This window comes from Labrus bergylta, chromosome 4 (genome assembly GCF_963930695.1).
Source record: "Labrus bergylta chromosome 4, fLabBer1.1, whole genome shotgun sequence".
NCBI classification, from domain to species: domain Eukaryota; kingdom Metazoa; phylum Chordata; class Actinopteri; order Labriformes; family Labridae; genus Labrus; species Labrus bergylta.
The window spans coordinates 19,897,393-19,915,772 of record NC_089198.1 but is presented as its reverse complement, the minus strand read 5'-3'; the positions used below and the strand labels follow the sequence as shown (position 1 = coordinate 19,915,772).

The 18,380-nt window shown below is 42.1% G+C and overlaps 1 protein-coding gene across 1 annotated transcript; it reads left to right on the top strand.

Moving 5' to 3' along the window:
• The first annotated feature begins 503 nt into the window (after positions 1-503).
• acsl3b (acyl-CoA synthetase long chain family member 3b) lies at positions 504-15,948 on the top strand. The gene is made up of 15 exons (XM_020634045.3): positions 504-720; positions 3,205-3,685; positions 4,226-4,403; positions 4,498-4,607; positions 4,783-4,921; positions 6,374-6,524; positions 6,720-6,843; positions 7,068-7,139; positions 8,064-8,203; positions 10,296-10,468; positions 10,613-10,687; positions 10,848-11,039; positions 11,703-11,817; positions 12,007-12,164; positions 12,839-15,948. Exons 2-15 carry the CDS (start codon positions 3,335-3,337, stop codon positions 12,994-12,996), a joined length of 2,136 nt encoding a protein of 711 aa, XP_020489701.1. The 5' UTR covers positions 504-720; positions 3,205-3,334; the 3' UTR covers positions 12,997-15,948.
• Positions 15,949-18,380: the final 2,432 nt, after the last annotated feature.

Genomic DNA, 18,380 nt, shown 5'->3' with positions numbered 1-18,380 from the left:
ATTCAGTGCTCATTGCTACAAGTCTGGGCCTACTTTATGTTGAATGATTTGAAATAATAAATCATTTAGCAACACTCATGTGTTGAGTCAAATGGATGTGGGAAAAAATACTCCGGCTCCCTTATGAGATCTCTTGTGAACAACTATGCTGCCGACCCAAAATGATTTTGACACCCCTGCTGCACTAGTGTGACGTCGGAGGCAAATGGCTGCCTGTCTTGTGATGTAATGAATTGTGACTCTTTCGGCATTCCATTAATCCAACGCAACTGAACGCTAAACGAACACCGGGTGGCGTATTTAAGACATGGCGCACTACTGAGCATTTACACGACTGTAATGACAGGAAAAAAAAAAAAAAACGAGATACACTTCGCCGCGTTTCACAGCCTGCTCATTCCGTCTCGACTGAGCTGTGACCGCGAGTTACCTCACTGACGTCCCCGCAGCCCCAAGCACGCGCCACCTCCAGTCCTCCAATCGATGACGGGGAAATATCCCAACGTCACACGACACTTCCGGGCTTGTTGCTCGCTGTCCCGGCGATGCTCTGATTTACAATATCACTGAATTTTTTTTTTTATTCGTTTTATGACACACTTGTGATCTATTACTGCGTGCTCTGTTTTAATAGCGTACAAATGAGTACAATGGCTGAGCTTTTGTTACAAGGATAAACACAGCTGATCCGATCCCGCAGCGGTGAAAAGAGAAGAAGAGGTGAGGATGTGTTGCAGATGTGGATGAGAGGGACAGCGTGCTTATCAAGCCTGTAATGTGCCACTCTTTTGGTTTCTTTTCAGTACAGCGTGTCTGTCGTCTTTAATTCTCACGATCACATTGGTTAATAAAATGATTTTTAGTAGACCGGAAGCGAGCCAACAACTGCTGCCGTGGTGTTAACTCGTCTGAGCTAGCCGCTAGCTGCTAACCTTGAAGCTACTTCGCTAGCCTTTTATAATCGTAGACACAAACACCGCGGAGGGATCGATGTTAGGCTGTGGCAGCATCTTAACACCGATGTGTGTTACGATATTTGTCCAGCGATTTTTAGACATTGACACGACTATTCCAGACTGAAAGGTAACATTATCTGACGTAAAAATAAATAAATAACACAATAACATCGGGAGTTGCGTTAAATAAGTAGCAGATTCCTAAAAACATAAATGGAAAGGTGTGATTTAACATCATCCTGTGGTCCTGCTAGTTACTTAGGATCACTGTTGAGAAAATGTAGCGTCATTGTAGGTAGGTAAATTCTAGTTAATGAAGGTACATCATGGAGTAATAGGCTGCTGGCTGTGTAGTATTCACTGAAACACTTTGTTAGTTTATCTGTAGTGTCAGGTGTTTCAGTCCTGGTTACTTTACACACCAGAACATCAGGTAATTGATGGTTTGTGTGTGTTTTTATATGTGTATATATATGTATCTATCTCATATCAACATAACACACCTTCCTTGATTGTCTAGCATTACCATTATGATAATATTATCTCAATGAAGTGTTGGTTGAAAAGCTACATCACTGGTAAGTCATTCAAACCTGTGTGTCAGGTCAGAGCCGGTGTGTCTTCTTTTAGAACACATAAAGGCATTGACTAGCTGATTACAACATCCCCTTATAGTAGTGATAGCTTGTTCTTTGTGAGTTCCTTCGGGAGGCATTGTGTCGTTTTGAAAGATGCGGTCAAACAGGTGATACATGTTCCACCTCTCTTTCTAAGGCTGAAGCCGCTTATGTCGTCTCGCTTGAGATGATTACTTAAAGGTAAAGTGAGCTGCGGTTTGACGAGAGAATGCAGAGAATAATCATCTCGTGTTCCCCCCCCCTCCCCACTACAAAAAAAAAAAACCCAGTTTGATTTGATGATAGATTTGTGCAAAATGTAATCATGTGAGGCAGCTCGGAGCACTTGCGTAAACATCCATGTGTACTCGCTCGTCGTACACACACACACCTTTGAATTCATATTATAGTGAGAGGCAATCATCTATTGTGTAGAAAAAGGTTGACCTCTGCAGGGTTATTATTGTCCTGCCTATGGTATTAAAGTGCTATCACGGTCCTTTCTGGAGCACAAGAGAGTGGTGCAGTGCAGGTGACCGACATCAGACAACACTAAAATGTGAAGTATCTGCGTCCATGCCATCAAAATAGCTCATAATAGAAGGTAAAATACTACGCTAGCTGAATAAGATCTTCCTGAAATGTTCTTAAATATGCGGCTGAGCATGTAGAGTGTCACTCAGTAGTATTCAGGTTGTTTTTTTGATTTCTTGTTGTTTGTGTTTTACATGAGTCTAGGAGCGGCCCACCTCATCGGCGAGTGTGAGATTCTTCTCAGTGCTGTTACATTAGCTGTCCACGTTATGCTAACCTCCCACCTGACCTCTGGACATCTGCTTATGAGCTGCAAAAATGAGTCACAGCCGCTAGTTTCTAGTATGCTCTGGCTGAGTGGCCATTCGGATGCACTGAAAATTATTCTGTCACCCAAAGGATACACTAGAAATAGCAGCGGGTCAGAGTTCATCCGAAGGTTTTTGTAGTACAGCCAAAAATACTGAAAGCAGTAAGGCGAATAGCATACGGTGTATTCCTGCAGTTGCAAATGCAATTACACTTTGTGGTGTAAGTTACAAAAAGGAGCAGGTGTTTTAATTCTGGAAAACCAATGTTTAATTGACCTGCATTCGAAAGTTGCTTTATGGTCTCTAAGATTGTTTGAAAATGTCGTTTTTTAAGTTAAAATGTGTGGATCTGAATATTTTCAGAGAACACATGTTGCCCTCAAATTGCTGTGAAGTCTGGCAGGCAGCAAAAACTTACAATGAAATGTAACAGTAAATCATCATCCCAAGGTAGGACTTATATATTTTTCATCTTTCAACAAATCATGTGTTTGCCTAATCATTTCAGTACAGTTATGAATTCTTGGTGATCTTCAGTTTTCTAGTAGTGTCATGCTCTCTCTGTAAGGCCCTCTGTGGAGCGGGGCCAGTGGGTCTTGTGAGAGAATAGAGTGCTGACTGAGAGCAGGACTAAGAATAGGCAGATGGTCTTAGGGCAGGCGAGGATTAATTTACCTGGAGGCCGTAGCAAGCATTCGATGCCGCTCGATAGTTCCCCAATGTGCTGAATCATCTTTTATTCCCAACGTGACTTCTAAAATCTCCTGTTGTGTCTCCGTGTTGCAGGTGTCGTTGCTGTGCTGCACAAAAGAGCCCCTTGCTGCCTACAACCTTCAGCCTCGGCAGCGAGTCAAAATAGATCAGTGACGGTGGGTGCCAGGTATCACTGCCTTTCTGGTTGACTTCATCGTCAAAGATGAAGCTGAAGGAGGATATGAACCCCCTGCTGCTGCAGGTCTTCCGCTCCGTTGTTTGGGTCTACTCCTTCATCACCTTCATACCCTGGTACTTCCTCTCGGGAACAGGATCCAACCTGGATCGAGCTCGCCGGCTCAAGGCACGATCAATCAGTGGACACCCAGCAGGGCCGTACAGGGCCATCAACTGTCAGGAGAAGCTGTTAGCATTCCTGCAGCCCGGGGTGGACACCATAGACAAAATGTTTGAATACGCTTCAGTGCAGTTTCCAGAGAGGGATTGTCTGGGTACCAGGGAGGTGTTGAGTGAAGAAGATGAGCCCCAGCCTAATGGGAAGGTCTTCAAAAAGGTAAAAGACTTCTTCTTGTTACTATCAAACACACAGGCAACAGAAAGTTTATCACCTTGTTTTATTGTTTTTGTCATTATTATATTCTTTAATGGTTTTCTTCAGGAGCAGGGATTTATTCAGTGGGTGGTACATCTCATTTTCTCTCCAAGTAGTACACCAGTGGGATGACAGGATGTATTCCAGCAACTTGTGTGTGAGGCTGACAGCTTAGCCTGCTGCTGTGCACAGTGCGACAAATGTGTGCGGAGGAGGAGCGCTGAGAGCAGAAGCCAATCGTGCGACAGCTTAGAGAAAACCTCATTAACACCTGCGTAGCTGCAGTGGCCCTGTAGATGGTGCTACATGACCACGTATGATCGATGATGATGTATCGTCCTGTGTCAGGATGTTTTCAGATTCAAAAGTTTTCAGATTTAGTTCAGCTTTAAGCTTTCTCTAAAGCTACCCACGTCTTCTAAAAAGTGTGCACCATACATACATGTCGAGTGTGGAAACAATAATCCTGAATACAGTTTAAACGCGCATGTTGTCTTTCAGGTCATTCTTGGGAACTATAACTGGCTGTCATACGAGGAAGCATACCAGGGAGCAAAGTGTTTCGGCAGTGGTCTGGCAGCTTTGGGGCAGAGGCCTCAGTGCAACATCGCCATCTTCTGTGAGACCAGAGCGGAGTGGCTCCTAGCAGCACAAGCCTGCTTCATGTACAATTTCCCACGTAAGTGACACAAAGGCAGATGTTGATAACAAAATCCTCTCAGACCCACACAAAAGCCCTTGACATTAACGTCAACTAATTTTTAATGTGGCAGTGGTGACCCTGTACTCCACCCTTGGACCCATGGCCATCGCCCATGGCCTGAATGAAACTGAGGTCACACACATCATCACAAGCAAGGACCTGCTTCAGAGTCGTCTCAAGGTACCCGCTTTTTCTAACATCACCTGTCGCTATTAATCTCCTGTGAGAAACAAGATTAAGCACTTTGGAGTCATTGATTCCTCTCTGAATCACAGGTTGTGACAATAAGGCCGGATAAGGAGCTCAGCTATATTTACATAATTACTTTTTCTTCCCACTCTCCCTCCTTCCTCAGGCCATACTGTGTGATGTACCCAGACTGCGCTATGTCATTGTAGTGGACAGTAGACCCACCAGCTGGCCAAACATCCCCAGAGGCATTGTGGTGCTCAACATGGATGCTGTGAAGGAGATGGGATCCAAGCCTCACAACAGTGAGTGTTTGTGCCGATGTGATTTAAAAAAAAAAAGGTTTCTAATTTTGTCAGGAAATGGAAGTGCAGGCTTAACACCCTGATATGTAATTAAAGTGATGTGCTGTGCATGACAGATTCAGCACCAGGTCAGACTGTTCTGCAAAACGCTCCACGCTGCAACAACATTGTCCACTTAACACAAACAAGATGTTCTTTTCCTGTCATAGCACTAGGAAAGAAAACAAATAGGAGGAAACTTGAGGCCAACGTTCCTTTAACAATCACACTTAAGTTGATCAAATCATGCACCTAGGTCTCTTCTTCTTGCTGACATTTGACAGAAAAATAATCAATAGATTGATTCATTATAAAAGTAGTCCAAAAAGATGCTGCTCGTCCAAAAAATATTCACAGCCTTTCCAAAGCATTAAAGAGGCAATATGTAACTCAGACATGTAGCGTTGTACTGCAGTCAAAGTTCAAAACATTGGAGAGAGCTGGCTCTCCTCACCCCTTTCCCTAGAGATCATGGTGCCATGTTGTGGACACGGAAGCTTCAGAATTTAAACATTTTTGCAATCGGTCTTGAAATGTTCTGGGCTCTGCGGGGTTTTTTTTTTAGGTTGGGTTGAAACAGTTACATCTGAACCGGTTCGCTGGCCCGCTTCCATCACTGCAACAACTGTTGGTTTGATGTTTGCCTGGCAAACCGAGGGGCGTGCAAAACGGCCGTGTGGTGTTGGTTTTAAAACTGCGTACCTTGTCTGGCTAAAACAAATACAGACCATTCCAGCCGGAATCAACACTTAAAAGGAGGACGTACTGGCTGCTGCATTGTTGGCAGAGAAGCCAGAACATCAACATAGTATGTTTTCTTAATGTCTGATCATATAGTGAGGTCATTTCATGATTTCATTCAGTAGATATCTTACATATTGAACCTTAAAGGCTTTATATATTTTTCACACTTAAATATAATAGAAATCAAGTCATGACTGTCTACAATGGGTGTAACACCCGAGTCCCGCTGTCTGTGATGTTTTCCGAGTCCTATCTTCAGTTTGTTTACATCGCCAGGACGACGGCTGACTCCTCCCCTCGCGAATAAAAGTTGTTTAATTGAGGGACTAGAGAAAAGAAGAATAACATACTGTACTCACTGCTTAACTGTGTTTCTAGATTACGCTCATTTTGGGTAAATTTACGTTTAGTGTGAAGATACGAGCATAATAAAGATCGCTAGCATTAGCATGCTAACACAACAATGCACCGCAAGTTGTTTTGGTTTCATGCTGGTGCTCAAGGGCAACATCTGCTAGATCAAAAAATTGCATATAAAGCCTTTAAGCTGTTGAAAAAGACCCTTATTACGACTTTTCTGTATTACAGTGTACTTATTATAACTGATGATGTTTATGGCGGTGAGTAATCCATTTCCTCTCTTATCTGTACACTCCACTGTCTCCGCAGTCGCAGTGAGCCGCAAAAAGCCAGAGCCCTCTGACATTGCTGTCATCATGTACACCAGCGGCTCCACAGGCATCCCCAAGGGTGTCATGATCTCCCATGGCAACATTGTTGCTGGAATCACCGGCATGGCTGAGCGGATTCCTAACCTCAAGTATGCTGTTATCATATTCACTCTGACACTTCCTCTTCTCTCTTCCTCCTCTTCCTCCTCTTCCTCTTCTTCTCAAGTTAGGCTGCTCTCCAAATGCGCAAGATATCACACACTTTTTACTTTCCTGCTCTGTGTCGCCGCATTTGCTCTCTTCTGTCCTGGAAATTAATCTGGTTTTTGTTTCTGTGCTGGCAGTGAAACAGACACCTACATCGGCTACCTGCCACTGGCCCACGTTTTAGAACTCAGTGCTGAGCTGGTGTGCATCTCTCACGGTTGTCGCATCGGCTACTCCTCCCCTCAGACTCTCGCCGACCAGGTCAGTGTAGAAGAGCACACAAGTACACATGTTGCTGCCTGTACGTTTTAACTGCAGCCTGTGATGTATTTCTGCTACAATCAAACTAAGTTCCTTTATATCTCTAGCTGCAATGACATACATTTCACTGAAGATTCATAAGGTTGGATGTAAAGCTCTGTGTGGTTTGGACCTCACCTCATTCAGTTACTAAGATGAGTGTTTGCTTTGTGTCATTCTCACAGTCTACCAAAATCAAAAAGGGCAGTAAAGGGGACACCAGCGTGCTGAAACCGACTCTAATGGCTGCTGTGCCGGTAAGTCTTTTAATCACCACTCAATCCCGTCGACCCAATTTCACTCCGATCAAGAGGGGTGGTTTATGCCAATGGTTGTTTGGATCTATATCAGTGTATCCGATCGCGTCTTCCTGGTTGGCGTCAAACTATGCTCACTGCTCATGTTTGCCCCTCTCTTCGACTGCACGTCTGAAGGTCCTCCTGCAGACCTGCTCTCTCCCCCCGTTTATCTATGGCAGGGCAATTATATACTGCTGAGCTTGCCGATTAACTAGGAATAGAAGAAGACAACAAGTAAGAAGTTAAAATGTCAAAAAGCACAGATTGCAAGAGAAGGGGAGAATTAAATATCTGGGGCACAGCGAGGGGGAGAGTGGAGGGGCAACATTTGGAGATGTGCAGGGACAGCAGTGTTTGTCTACAACACAGCAGGGAATGAGTTCTGCTTAAAAGGGTTCTCACTCCGGATAAAAACTTTATTGACACACTTCCATTGACAGAAACTTGAACCTGATGTACCAAAGCACAGAGATACATTTCTGACAAGTTATAGCACTTTTTCTATTTTTGTTTTTGGAATAGCTTTTATTGCTGATATATCTGTCAGATTAGACCAAAAAAAAACAAAATAACTGTTGTACCTTTACCTCACCTGGTTCAGCTCTCTACCAGCGACTCTGACATAGACACTGACATGTAGAGAGAGAGAATGGGTGGAGAGACATTTGGGAAAGAAAAAGTTCTAGCAAGTGGTGTTTGCACTTCTTGACATTTCACATCTAGGAATTTTGACAATACAATAGCGCATGTGTGCATCACAGTTTCATGCTGAAACAATATATTGTGACTCTCTAGCTGGCAGTATTGATTATACTGCTATAAAAAAAAAAGTTAATGTATAATAGAGAGTTAAATGAGTGTTTCCCTTTCTGCTGCGTGTAGGAGATCATGGATCGCATCTACAAGAATGTGATGACCAAAGTGGAGGAGATGAGCAGATTCCAGAAAACCCTCTTTGTGCTAGCCTACAACTACAAGATGGAGCAGATTTCTAAGGGCTACAGCACACCGCTGTGTGACAGGTAACACATATATTAAGGTGTTGAGGTTATGCACATATTATATTCCTCTACAGCAGGGATGTCAAACATACGGCCCGAAAGCAGGTTTCATCCGGCCCATGAGACGTTTCGGGAAGAAGGAGGAAATAAATTAAATATATGTAATACTTATTTTCCCCGAATTGTGTATAATGAGCAACGTAAAGGTTGGTATCATGATATAAGAAAATTAAATAAACAGGGCACTTTGAACTATCTTCTCAGCAGGGAGTATCATAAAAAAGACTAGTGGCCGAGCGCTCGAGCTGCTCCTGCATTACGCTGGTAATACATCACATCAGCAAACAGGCTGAACACCTGAGAGAGGTGACACAGAATGCAGGTTTTCAAGAGAGATCGAAGGAGCGATATTTCTTTAGTTTTAATTGCTCACAAGTTGCCAGAATTTCATCAAAGCTACGGGACTTAACGACAGGCACACCGCTGCACTGCGCGCGCATCATGACGGTCTTCAGCTCTGTCCACACTTCTTACCAGTTTCTCCTCTCTTCACTGATGTAAAACAAAAGTTTGACTAATGTTAATAAAGCTTCCAATGGAGTGAGCCACAAAGAGCACCTCGTGCAAATATAAAACAATCGGCCCAGACCGTCTCACCACATCCAGACTAAGTGTAGGTTGCGCACACCGGAGTTGACAATTAAAATGTCAATTAAAATGAATATTAACTGATTTTAATTACAGATGGTTCAGTTTTAGGTCACCCAGAGGTGAACGTGTTGCGTTGATCACCTAAAAGTTTCAGTGCGACATCACTTGCAGTAGCCTGCTGTTGTGCCTTTATCACCAGCTTTCATCAGACTGTAAAAATATAACTTTTACTGAACATTTCATTATTAAAAACAATATCACGCACAGGCTGTCCGATCATACAGAGGTCCGCTGGTTTAGCAGTGGAGCAGCGCTAAAATGCTTCCTCGAATTGCGCACGGAGATGGCACAGATTCATGGTGCATTCTACGGATACGTAGAAGAACGGACTGCCAGACTCATATCAAAAGTTGTTTAACTGAGTTTACTTAGTTGAAGAACGTGCACTCCACACGGAGCTGATGAGACTGCAGTGCGCAACGCTGAAGGATCAATTCAAGTCTGTTGGTTTGGAAACATGCTATCATTTTATAATGCCTCACACTAAAATACCCGAAGATGACTTCGGTCTTTGCATCAGAGACACTCTGTGTGTTTGTGAGCAGGTTTTATCTGTAATGAACCTTAACGAGTGCAAACTGTGCTGTGGCCTGACACACAGATCTAAAGTCTCTCTCTCTCTCTCTCTCTCTCTCTCTCCCTCTCTCTCTCTCTCTAGTAATGCACTGATCCCAGGGCAGGTAGAATAACCTGTGGCAATGTTTCTATAGCCTTGAACAGCAATATTAAAACATAATATAATAATCTCAAACATAACATAATTATTGATGTTTTCTTCTGTAATGTGGTACATTTAAATATTTCAATGTGCCAACATGCAGTTTGCAATGACAGAGTTAACCCCTTTGCTTAATGTACTTTTACATTTTATGCATTAACATGCAGTTTTCTATACAAGTACCTTTTTCTGTCTTTTTTTTCTAATCATAGCCTATATATCCATGTGTTGAGTTATAGTGATGTCTGCAAAATTAGTCCGGCCCACTTGAGGTCTCATTTGAACAAATCCGGCCCCCGACCCAATTGGACTTTGACACCCCTGCTCTACAGTGTCCACCAAAGCCCCTTCTTCATAACATCATAACATAAGCTTCCCTTGTGCTGTTTGAGCAGACATTAACCTCTGTTAGCTCATGGTTAATCATAACCTAGAGCTAGGTTTTGTTAACACAAAGTCAGTATAGAGGATGTGAATCATTGCTGAGTATTGATTCTGATATTGTGTTTACAGTTTGAGTCATACATTCAGTATGAGCCAATATCTTGATGCTGTGTATAATTATGGCAGGCCATTCTTAAAAGCCGCTTTTTTTAAGTTGTTGGTCTTATTCAGCATTTTCTCATCATCTCCATGCTGTGTATTTTGGTTTTTCCACCTCCTCTTCTCCATCCTCCCCCTCAGTCTGGTGTTCAAACGGGTGCGTTCGCTCTTGGGAGGGAACACGCGGTTGCTGCTTTCTGGTGGAGCTCCTCTGTCGGCTGCGACTCAGCGCTTCATGAACATCTGCCTGTGCTGCCCTGTGGGGCAGGGCTACGGCCTGACGGAGACCTGCGGAGCCGGCTCCATCAGTGAGAGTAAGACAAATGATTTGATGAAGGAAGGAAGACCGAAAAATCATAGGATGTTGCCATCCTTTTTGGGAAATAAAGGAAGGAGCAAATATTAATGATTCATGCTAATGCAGGATTTTTTTTTTTGTACCTTTTTTTTTTTTTCAGTTTGGGACTACAGCACAGGACGAGTCGGTGCTCCATTGGTTTGCTCTGAGATCACACTAAAGGACTGGGAGGAGGGTAGGTTGAAGTGCAACAAATGTTAGGACAGTGGTTAGAGTCGAACCATTGCTGCCCGTTTGTAGGATGAACCTCCATGCGTATGTGGGACATAACCACTAAGCTTTCCGGTGCCCCAAATCTTTGAACTTTTCATCTAACCCGTTATTTGTTCTTTAAGGTGGTTACTACAGCACTGACAAGCCTAATCCACGGGGGGAGATTGTGATTGGCGGTCCCAACGTAAGCATGGGTTACTACAAAAATGAAGGCAGGAACAACAACGATTTTTTTGTGGATGTCAACGGCCAGCGATGGTTCTGCACAGGAGACATTGGGGAGTTACACCCCGATGGATGCCTCAAGATCATTGGTGAGAGATCCACATACCGGTGCATGCATGTTTTACAAGTAGAGTGCACACAATTTGACCTAAGTCAAAGTACAGATGATTGAGTACGAAAAAAAAAAGGTAATATAAGTTAATATTATACAGCAGTCTTAACTGAAGTTACAATGAAAACGGACCCACTTTAAAATGTATTCCTCATATAGAAGTAGAAAATGACTGTTAGGGTACAAAGTGAAGCAGATCATGTAATGAACAGTGACTTTGCTCTTTAAATAGATCTCTCCAATGCAGGATGTATTGCTGCACTAATATTCACTCATACGATGGTAGCATCTTTAGTTGTATCGCTTTCATCCATGTCTCTACAAGTTGCTCCTCAAGTTTGTCCTCAAACTTAGCATTGAATATTAGCCTCTTCTCCGCAAGGGGTTTCCCGCTCCTGTCTTCTTCTTTTTTTGTCGGAAAAAAGCAGTTTTTTGGAGATTTAAAAATAGAGCAATTAGTTTTATCCCCCCTATAATGCATTAAGCTAAACTAACAAGCCTTTTTTTTTTTTTTTAGAATGTAAGGAGTAAAAAGGACGAGTTAGTACAATACTGATACCATAGTATTTGAACTTTAAATTCCATGTCTGGGTAGTAGTGTTTTTTCTATCAGGATTGTGACGCGTGCTCTTTTCCGCAGACCGTAAGAAGGACCTGGTGAAGCTGCAGGCGGGCGAGTACGTCTCTCTCGGGAAAGTAGAGGCTGTTCTGAAGAACTGCTCGCTCATAGACAACATCTGTGCCTATGCCAACAGGTAAAATCCTCCACTCACTCTCTCTGAAACATTTCACTTTGAACGTCATTTCTAGTTACCTTTTTGAATGCAGGCCAACCGAGCTCACAATCATGTTAGCCAGTGTCTCATTTTCTTTGCTTCTAGTTGCCATTTAATTTTTTTCCCCCCCTCTGAACTCAACTCCTGGACCTATGTATTCATTTTCAGTGACCAGTCATATGTAATCAGCTTCGTGGTGCCTAACCACAAACAGCTGATGGCGCTGGCGGAGCAGATACAGGTGAAGGGCACATGGGAGGAGATCTGCAACAACCCACAGATTGAGAAAGACGTTCTCGGCATCATTACTGAGGCTGCAATAGCAGGTAGAGACCAAAGCCCTCCTGTATTCTTTAGTTAAACCCTGTTTGTCTAATTAAAAAAAGAATAAGAGGTCTGCATACTACTTACCCTGTATGAATGTAATATGATTTGTTTTATGGTTATATGACTGGCTCGGTCAACCAAAGGAATCATAAACAAGCTGAGTGAACACTAGCTCAGCAGTTCTTACTGAGGTTCTGTGTCTGTCTACTAGGAGCATATGAGATTTTTCAATTGAAAAAGCTTAACTTTGTGTTTTTAGCAGTATAAACTATTGTCACTTTAAATAAATAAAAAAACAATTTAAAATGTGTACTGGAATAACACTGATTGCTGACATTTTGCTAGGTTTTATTATGATGAGTTGAAAGCATATCTCTGTTGTTATGGTTACATGATAATTGACTTAAAGTTAGTTTCTCTTTGCAACTCTACATCTATTGCTTTAGTGGTTGTATCTTTGGGGGAGCTAATTAATTATGGTATCACATTTGTGCTTTAACAAGCTCAGTTGTCGGTAATTAAAATTAATTTTAGTCTGTTTTCGCCCCAGGTATCTTCATTAGAACAACTCTATCACTTACCATCAAGTACTCGGTGTAAATTGAGTGTGATACCGTCTGCTTTTATTACTCTACTTCTCTGACTTGTAATCTGCTCATTCCCTCAAAATCAGCAAAACTGGAGCGGTTCGAGATCCCCAAGAAGATCCGTCTGAGCTCTGAGCCCTGGACACCAGAGACCGGCTTGGTCACAGACGCTTTCAAACTGAAACGCAAGGAGCTGAAATCACACTACCAGGAGGACATAGAGAGGATGTACGGAGGAAAATAGCACACAGACACACTCCAAAACAACACAGAAAGGCATACATACCTGCATATATATAAATATATATATATACAAGTTCTACCTTGGATTCATGTAACACATTCTCAAAAACACATTGTAATAGAGGCACACACATGACATCTCATGAACCTCCTCCCGCCTGCTTCCCTGCGACCAGATTTGATCAAAGGAGGAGTTGGACAGAGGTTGTCTCTGTCATGACCAGGAGGCAGAATGTCCCTCACAGAAAAACTGAACCATCCTCACTTTTTGATGGATTAAGACCTTTTAGTTGCTATGACAACAGAGTCGGCACATACAGTGCGACGTCTGCGAAACCGGTGAAACAAGTGTCTGTATCTCTGGATCGATGTCAGCGTGCCCTCCCTGCTTTTCTCCCCTTCCTCCCCCTCCCTGTTCTCTGGAGTCTTCCAGCAGCGCAGCATGGTCGAGATGGGAGCACAGATCACACAGCAGGGACTCTGGGTAGCATGAGCTTGATAGAAGAGATCCCTGCTAGGCTTTAAGTAACATTCAGGTAAGAATCTATGCAGGGATCTCTGTTACATGTTTCTTTGTGTGAATGTTTCCTTCATGTCTGGCTTTGAAACCCGTTCGTCCAAGACTTTTCATGTGGGAGGAATCTGTGTCGCAAAGCCATGAGAGATTGAGCTTTTAGACAATTTGAAGAACTTTTTTTTTTTCCTTTTGTATTCGGACGTTTTTTTTTTTATTCCTTCATCCTCCTTTTTTTTTTTTCTTTACTGCCAACTTGTTTACACTACCTGTATTTAAATTAGGGTTTGTTTACAAGCAGTTTTCTTTCCTTTGAGTTTTTCTACCCTTATTTGTCTGTGTCCTGAAGTTTGTACCTTCCTGAGCGTATGTTGAATTACTTGACTAGAAGAAGCTTCAGTTCCTTCTACTAATCGGCCTGAACATCAGGTGTAAACATCAATTGTAAAAGGCGTCCATTGGGATTCTTTCCTCCCTGCACTTTGCCCCCTTCTCTTCATTTATATTGTTTCTTAGCAGCTCCCTGATGCCTCCCAACCTGTGTGTCTTATTGGTTACTTTGTTGGTTCATTGACACACTGCAGCCCTGCCACATATTCAGTCTTGACCAATACGCCGTACGGATGTCTCCAAGGGAAGTAAGCCTACTGTAGAGTAATAATTAGCCTTCCTGTGGTTGCTCTCCCAGCTCCTTTTTTTTGGGCAGCTGTACAAGTTATCCTCTTTACTATAGGTCTAGTTAACTGTTACTTTTTTATACTTATGAATATGAAATACAAAATGAATGTGCAATACTATACACAAATTTTTAAACTTAATTACATAAGAAAGAGAGAGAAAATTACAGACAGCTGCCACTCCATAGTGTATGAATGTGTTACTTTTCAGTGTAAAAGGAAGACTCGGAGGAACATGCGCATAGGAATCACATTCAGGACTTTAGAGAGACACTGATAGAGAAGTCGTGCTGTAGCCCATGTCAACGTACTGTTGTGCTTAAACCATGTAAAAGACTGTAAAGTCCAACTGTAATATCTGGCATTGTACAAACTGCATGATGAGAAGTGTGCAACCGTACCACAGCAGAAGCTTGAATATATATATATTTGAAAGAGAAACGAGAAAGCTGCACTCCAGTCGAACAACTGAAGAAACTCCTTATTTAATTGTGAGTGAATAGCATTAACTCGGATAGTATTTCTGTAACTTTTATCACAACTACTTTATGTGTATGATATGTGAAGTGTATATAAAAGGGTTTTACAGTTCTCGGACGTTGATTTCACCTCCTGTGTAACAGAAACAGCTGTAGGTTTTCAGGTTAATTGATATATTCTCTGAATAGCTTCAGTACTAGGAGCTTCACTTTTTCATCTGTCTCTTTAGGTTTGTGTGGGCAGAAAAATAAAAAGTGTATTCTCACCAGCCTTTGTAAGGGCCATGTGAATTCTGCAGCAAAACGTTTTTTCTTTTTTGCTGTCGCTGAAGACATTTAGCATCAAGGTACAGTCAGGAGCTATAACGACTAGCTCAAACACAAATCGGTTATTTTAGCATGTAAAGCTTGCCATCATAATACGGTTCGTCCCTTTTTGAAAAACCATTTCTCTCCTGACATCTCAGTAGGACAGTCAGTCGCTTACTGTGCTGTTTGCTGGTTTTCCTCTACCCGTCTACAGGCGGCTAGTTGCCTTCCAACACACACGAGCTGTCTGCAGGGGTCTTAGGAATGTGAAGCACTCCCTGCGTTCTCGTTGATCGCACTCGTGCTGTGCCCTGCTACATTCATTTGGCAAGGCAGAAACAGTGTGGTGGTGTGAGGGTGAATGTCACCACTCCTGTTGATTTCACTTGCTTTGTAAATAGTTTAAGAGGGTGGAGGTTAATGATCAAAGTTGATTCAAACCAGTAATTGTACAGGTGTGAAGTCTCCTGTTAACATATTTAAAAAAACGTTGTTACTGATGATGACTTTTTTGAGGGGGTGGTTTGCCTTGTTTTGTGTGTTAAATTGGCCCTTGAAGCTGGGCAACTTCCAGTGTCTCCTTCCTTATTTATTTGTGATTTGGCCTTGAAAATTATGTCATGAAATAAAGAAGTTTGTGTTGTAAGTCATGCTACTCTTAGTGTGTTATTTTAGGTTTGTGTTACATACCTTATCGCAACCTGTGTAGCACATTGTGTGGTCGATCCCATCTTGATTAGAATCATCCTGAAACCAGAGTTTCTATGGCAACGAAGGCCAGTGTTTCTGTGCGTGTGTGTGTTAAAGTGGATGAAGCTGTGTTGTGTAGACGCAAACAGAACACACAGTGCTAGGAGTCAACCTTCATTCAGAACGAGTAAACAAAGGATTTTTTTTTTCTTTCAGTGCTTTTCTCAATATGTTGGATCACAGATGTAATATAACTAAAAAATAAAGACGAAGCCTTTTCTTAATGCTCCTCCCACTTACATCTGTTATACTGCTGCCATTTGAATGGATCTATCTGCCATATGGGCTACAACTAATTTGTGTTGTCATTTTGATCCATCTGCCTGTTGTTTTCTTAATTAATGGATTCATCACTCACTCTATCAAATGCCAGAAAAATAGTCCACAATGTGTATCACATTTTCCAAGAACCCAAGCTGTGGTTTTGAAAATACTTTTTTTTTTTATCCTCGAAGAAATCCTCAAGAAAAACAGAGTGAAAATAATGATTTGTTTTCTCCTTTAAAGTGAAATAATTTGATTGGTTTTACACTACATATATGCAAATCAATGTCGGAGGTGATCTGTTGATTCAAATGATGAATAAAAAAAAAGGTGCTTGGTATAATGACAAACTAAGAGAGCAAAAGTCTCCTACTGAGAGAGCTGGGCCTACATATACCAGGATGCATTGCCATAGCCTTCCTAAGTCGCTCACAGTACGTCGCTGTATTCTTGCTTTAAAGAAATACAGCCGAAAATCAGAGACAGCCAAAACTGTGTAAATTTGTCCTCACCCATAACATCGCCTTCTCCCATGATCGGTTTCTGGTTTTAGCATAGTTTTGTAGCTAGCTTGCAATGGGTGGGGGTGGGGGGGACTTGTAGATCTCTTTTTCTAGTGCTCTGACTACTGAAAGCTGCTATGTAAAGTCCCCAACGGTCCATCAGTACTATCCCACTCACACACTTTTGGCAAAGCAGCGGAAGCAATTGTGTTCAGTGTCGTGCTCAAGGAAACTCCATCATGTGACTGCAGGAGCTGGGGGTCAAACTCCGACCTTCCAGTTGAGAGACAGGAGACTCAACCACTGACTTGGTCAAATCGATGAGGGAGGGATCAGTTTCTGTGTGTTCAACAGTGTTCCTGTTGAATGAGTGAAATTGTCTCCAGAAGCTTTGACAGGATGCACAAGAACAGGGAGTTAAATGTTTTTCTTTCTTCTTCTCCCACCCGCTGTACACGTGTAGCTGTCACTGCCGATGAGTCTCTGAGCAAGTCACTGCATGGAGCCTAACCCCTCACCCATCTCTCGGGATAAGCGCATCAGCTAAAAGCAGTAAATGTAAACGTGAAGACTCAGAAGAAGGGATGGTTCGTAAGGGCCACCAACTACATAAATGAGAAAACCGAAACAACTGCGTATGTCATACGATCTACCTTACTTTGTTTTTAGAGACAGGGTTGAAAATAAGCAAAACTGTCCTGTTCATTAAAAATATAATAGACCTGAACTTCCTGTCAGTCCCTTAGTAGATTAAATGATGATTTGTTTCAGCTATTATCAGCAGCCATCAGTTGAACTGGTCTTTACTTATAATTTCTCTTACAGTAATAATGGCCTGCTGCCTCCTTTGTTCCACTTTGAACTATTTGATTTGTTGTTATAATCAGCAGGGTCTGGTTTGAGTAAGAATGACTCGGATCTGAAAAGTCACCTTTTGCCACCCAGGGTTAGTTAATTCATTTGAAAAGAAGAAAAACTGGAAAGGATCTACCTGATGCACATAATGACTTTTACAGGTTACCAAATCTGGATTATCTGAATACCCATGACAGTAAGGATTGAGCAAATCAAGAGCAAAATTAGAACAACACCAACAAAAACCTAATGAATCAACATGATTATTAAACGTTGTTTGTCTGACACATTTAGAATTGTCACTTTTTTTTTTTGCTGTCATTCAGCCTAAGTCCAGTCCTCTAGCTGGATCAGGATGATCCTGATTTTTGAGCTGGAAGTCATCCCAATTTTAGTTTTTAACACAAAACTGGAGGTTGTGCTCTGATTAATGATTGAATAACCTGGATTACCTTATGCATTAAATATCCTTTTTTTAAAAAACAAAAAAAACAAACTGTTTTTTCAAGATTCAATGCACCAACGCTCATCGATGATCCAATCTGACAGATTTGATCTGACATCAGAATCCTTTTCAACAACTGGGCCCTGCTATTACAGCTGTACGGTGTGAGACTTACAAAGGTTTGATGAAAATGAGGATCCGAATGTACATGTAGCACATTGGCAGGTCATACACACATATACCAATGAAATCCATTCTTTGTCCTGAGCCTTGAATGTATATGAAAAGGAAAACACTTCTTGTATATTGCTCACTGACAACAACAAACATCTTACATACAGTTAGAGCAGTCTGCGAGAACACATTACATTTTGCGTGATGTGTCTGTCTGTGTCGGTTTGCATTTTCTTTCCAATAAAACAGAAGCTATGAGACCACAGAGAGACAAACGCTTCATCTAACCCCTCCCCTCCTCTCTATTCCCTCCATCCAACCCTTTGGGACTGGAGAGTGCGTCAGAGGCATAGTGCTCCCTTCATTAGCCCACTGATTCAGACACACACACACACAGACACAGAGTGTCTCCACC

Bases quoted from the DNA above. Each gene is read 5' to 3' on its own strand.
- acsl3b (XM_020634045.3), top strand. From the start codon at position 3,335: ATGAAGCTGAAGGAGGATATGAACCCCCTGCTGCTGCAGGTCTTCCGC. The intron at 4,404-4,497 runs GTAAGTGACACA...TTAATGTGGCAG, and splicing joins CTTCATGTACAATTTCCCAC to TGGTGACCCTGTACTCCACC. The intron at 6,525-6,719 runs GTATGCTGTTAT...CTGTGCTGGCAG, and splicing joins GAGCGGATTCCTAACCTCAA to TGAAACAGACACCTACATCG.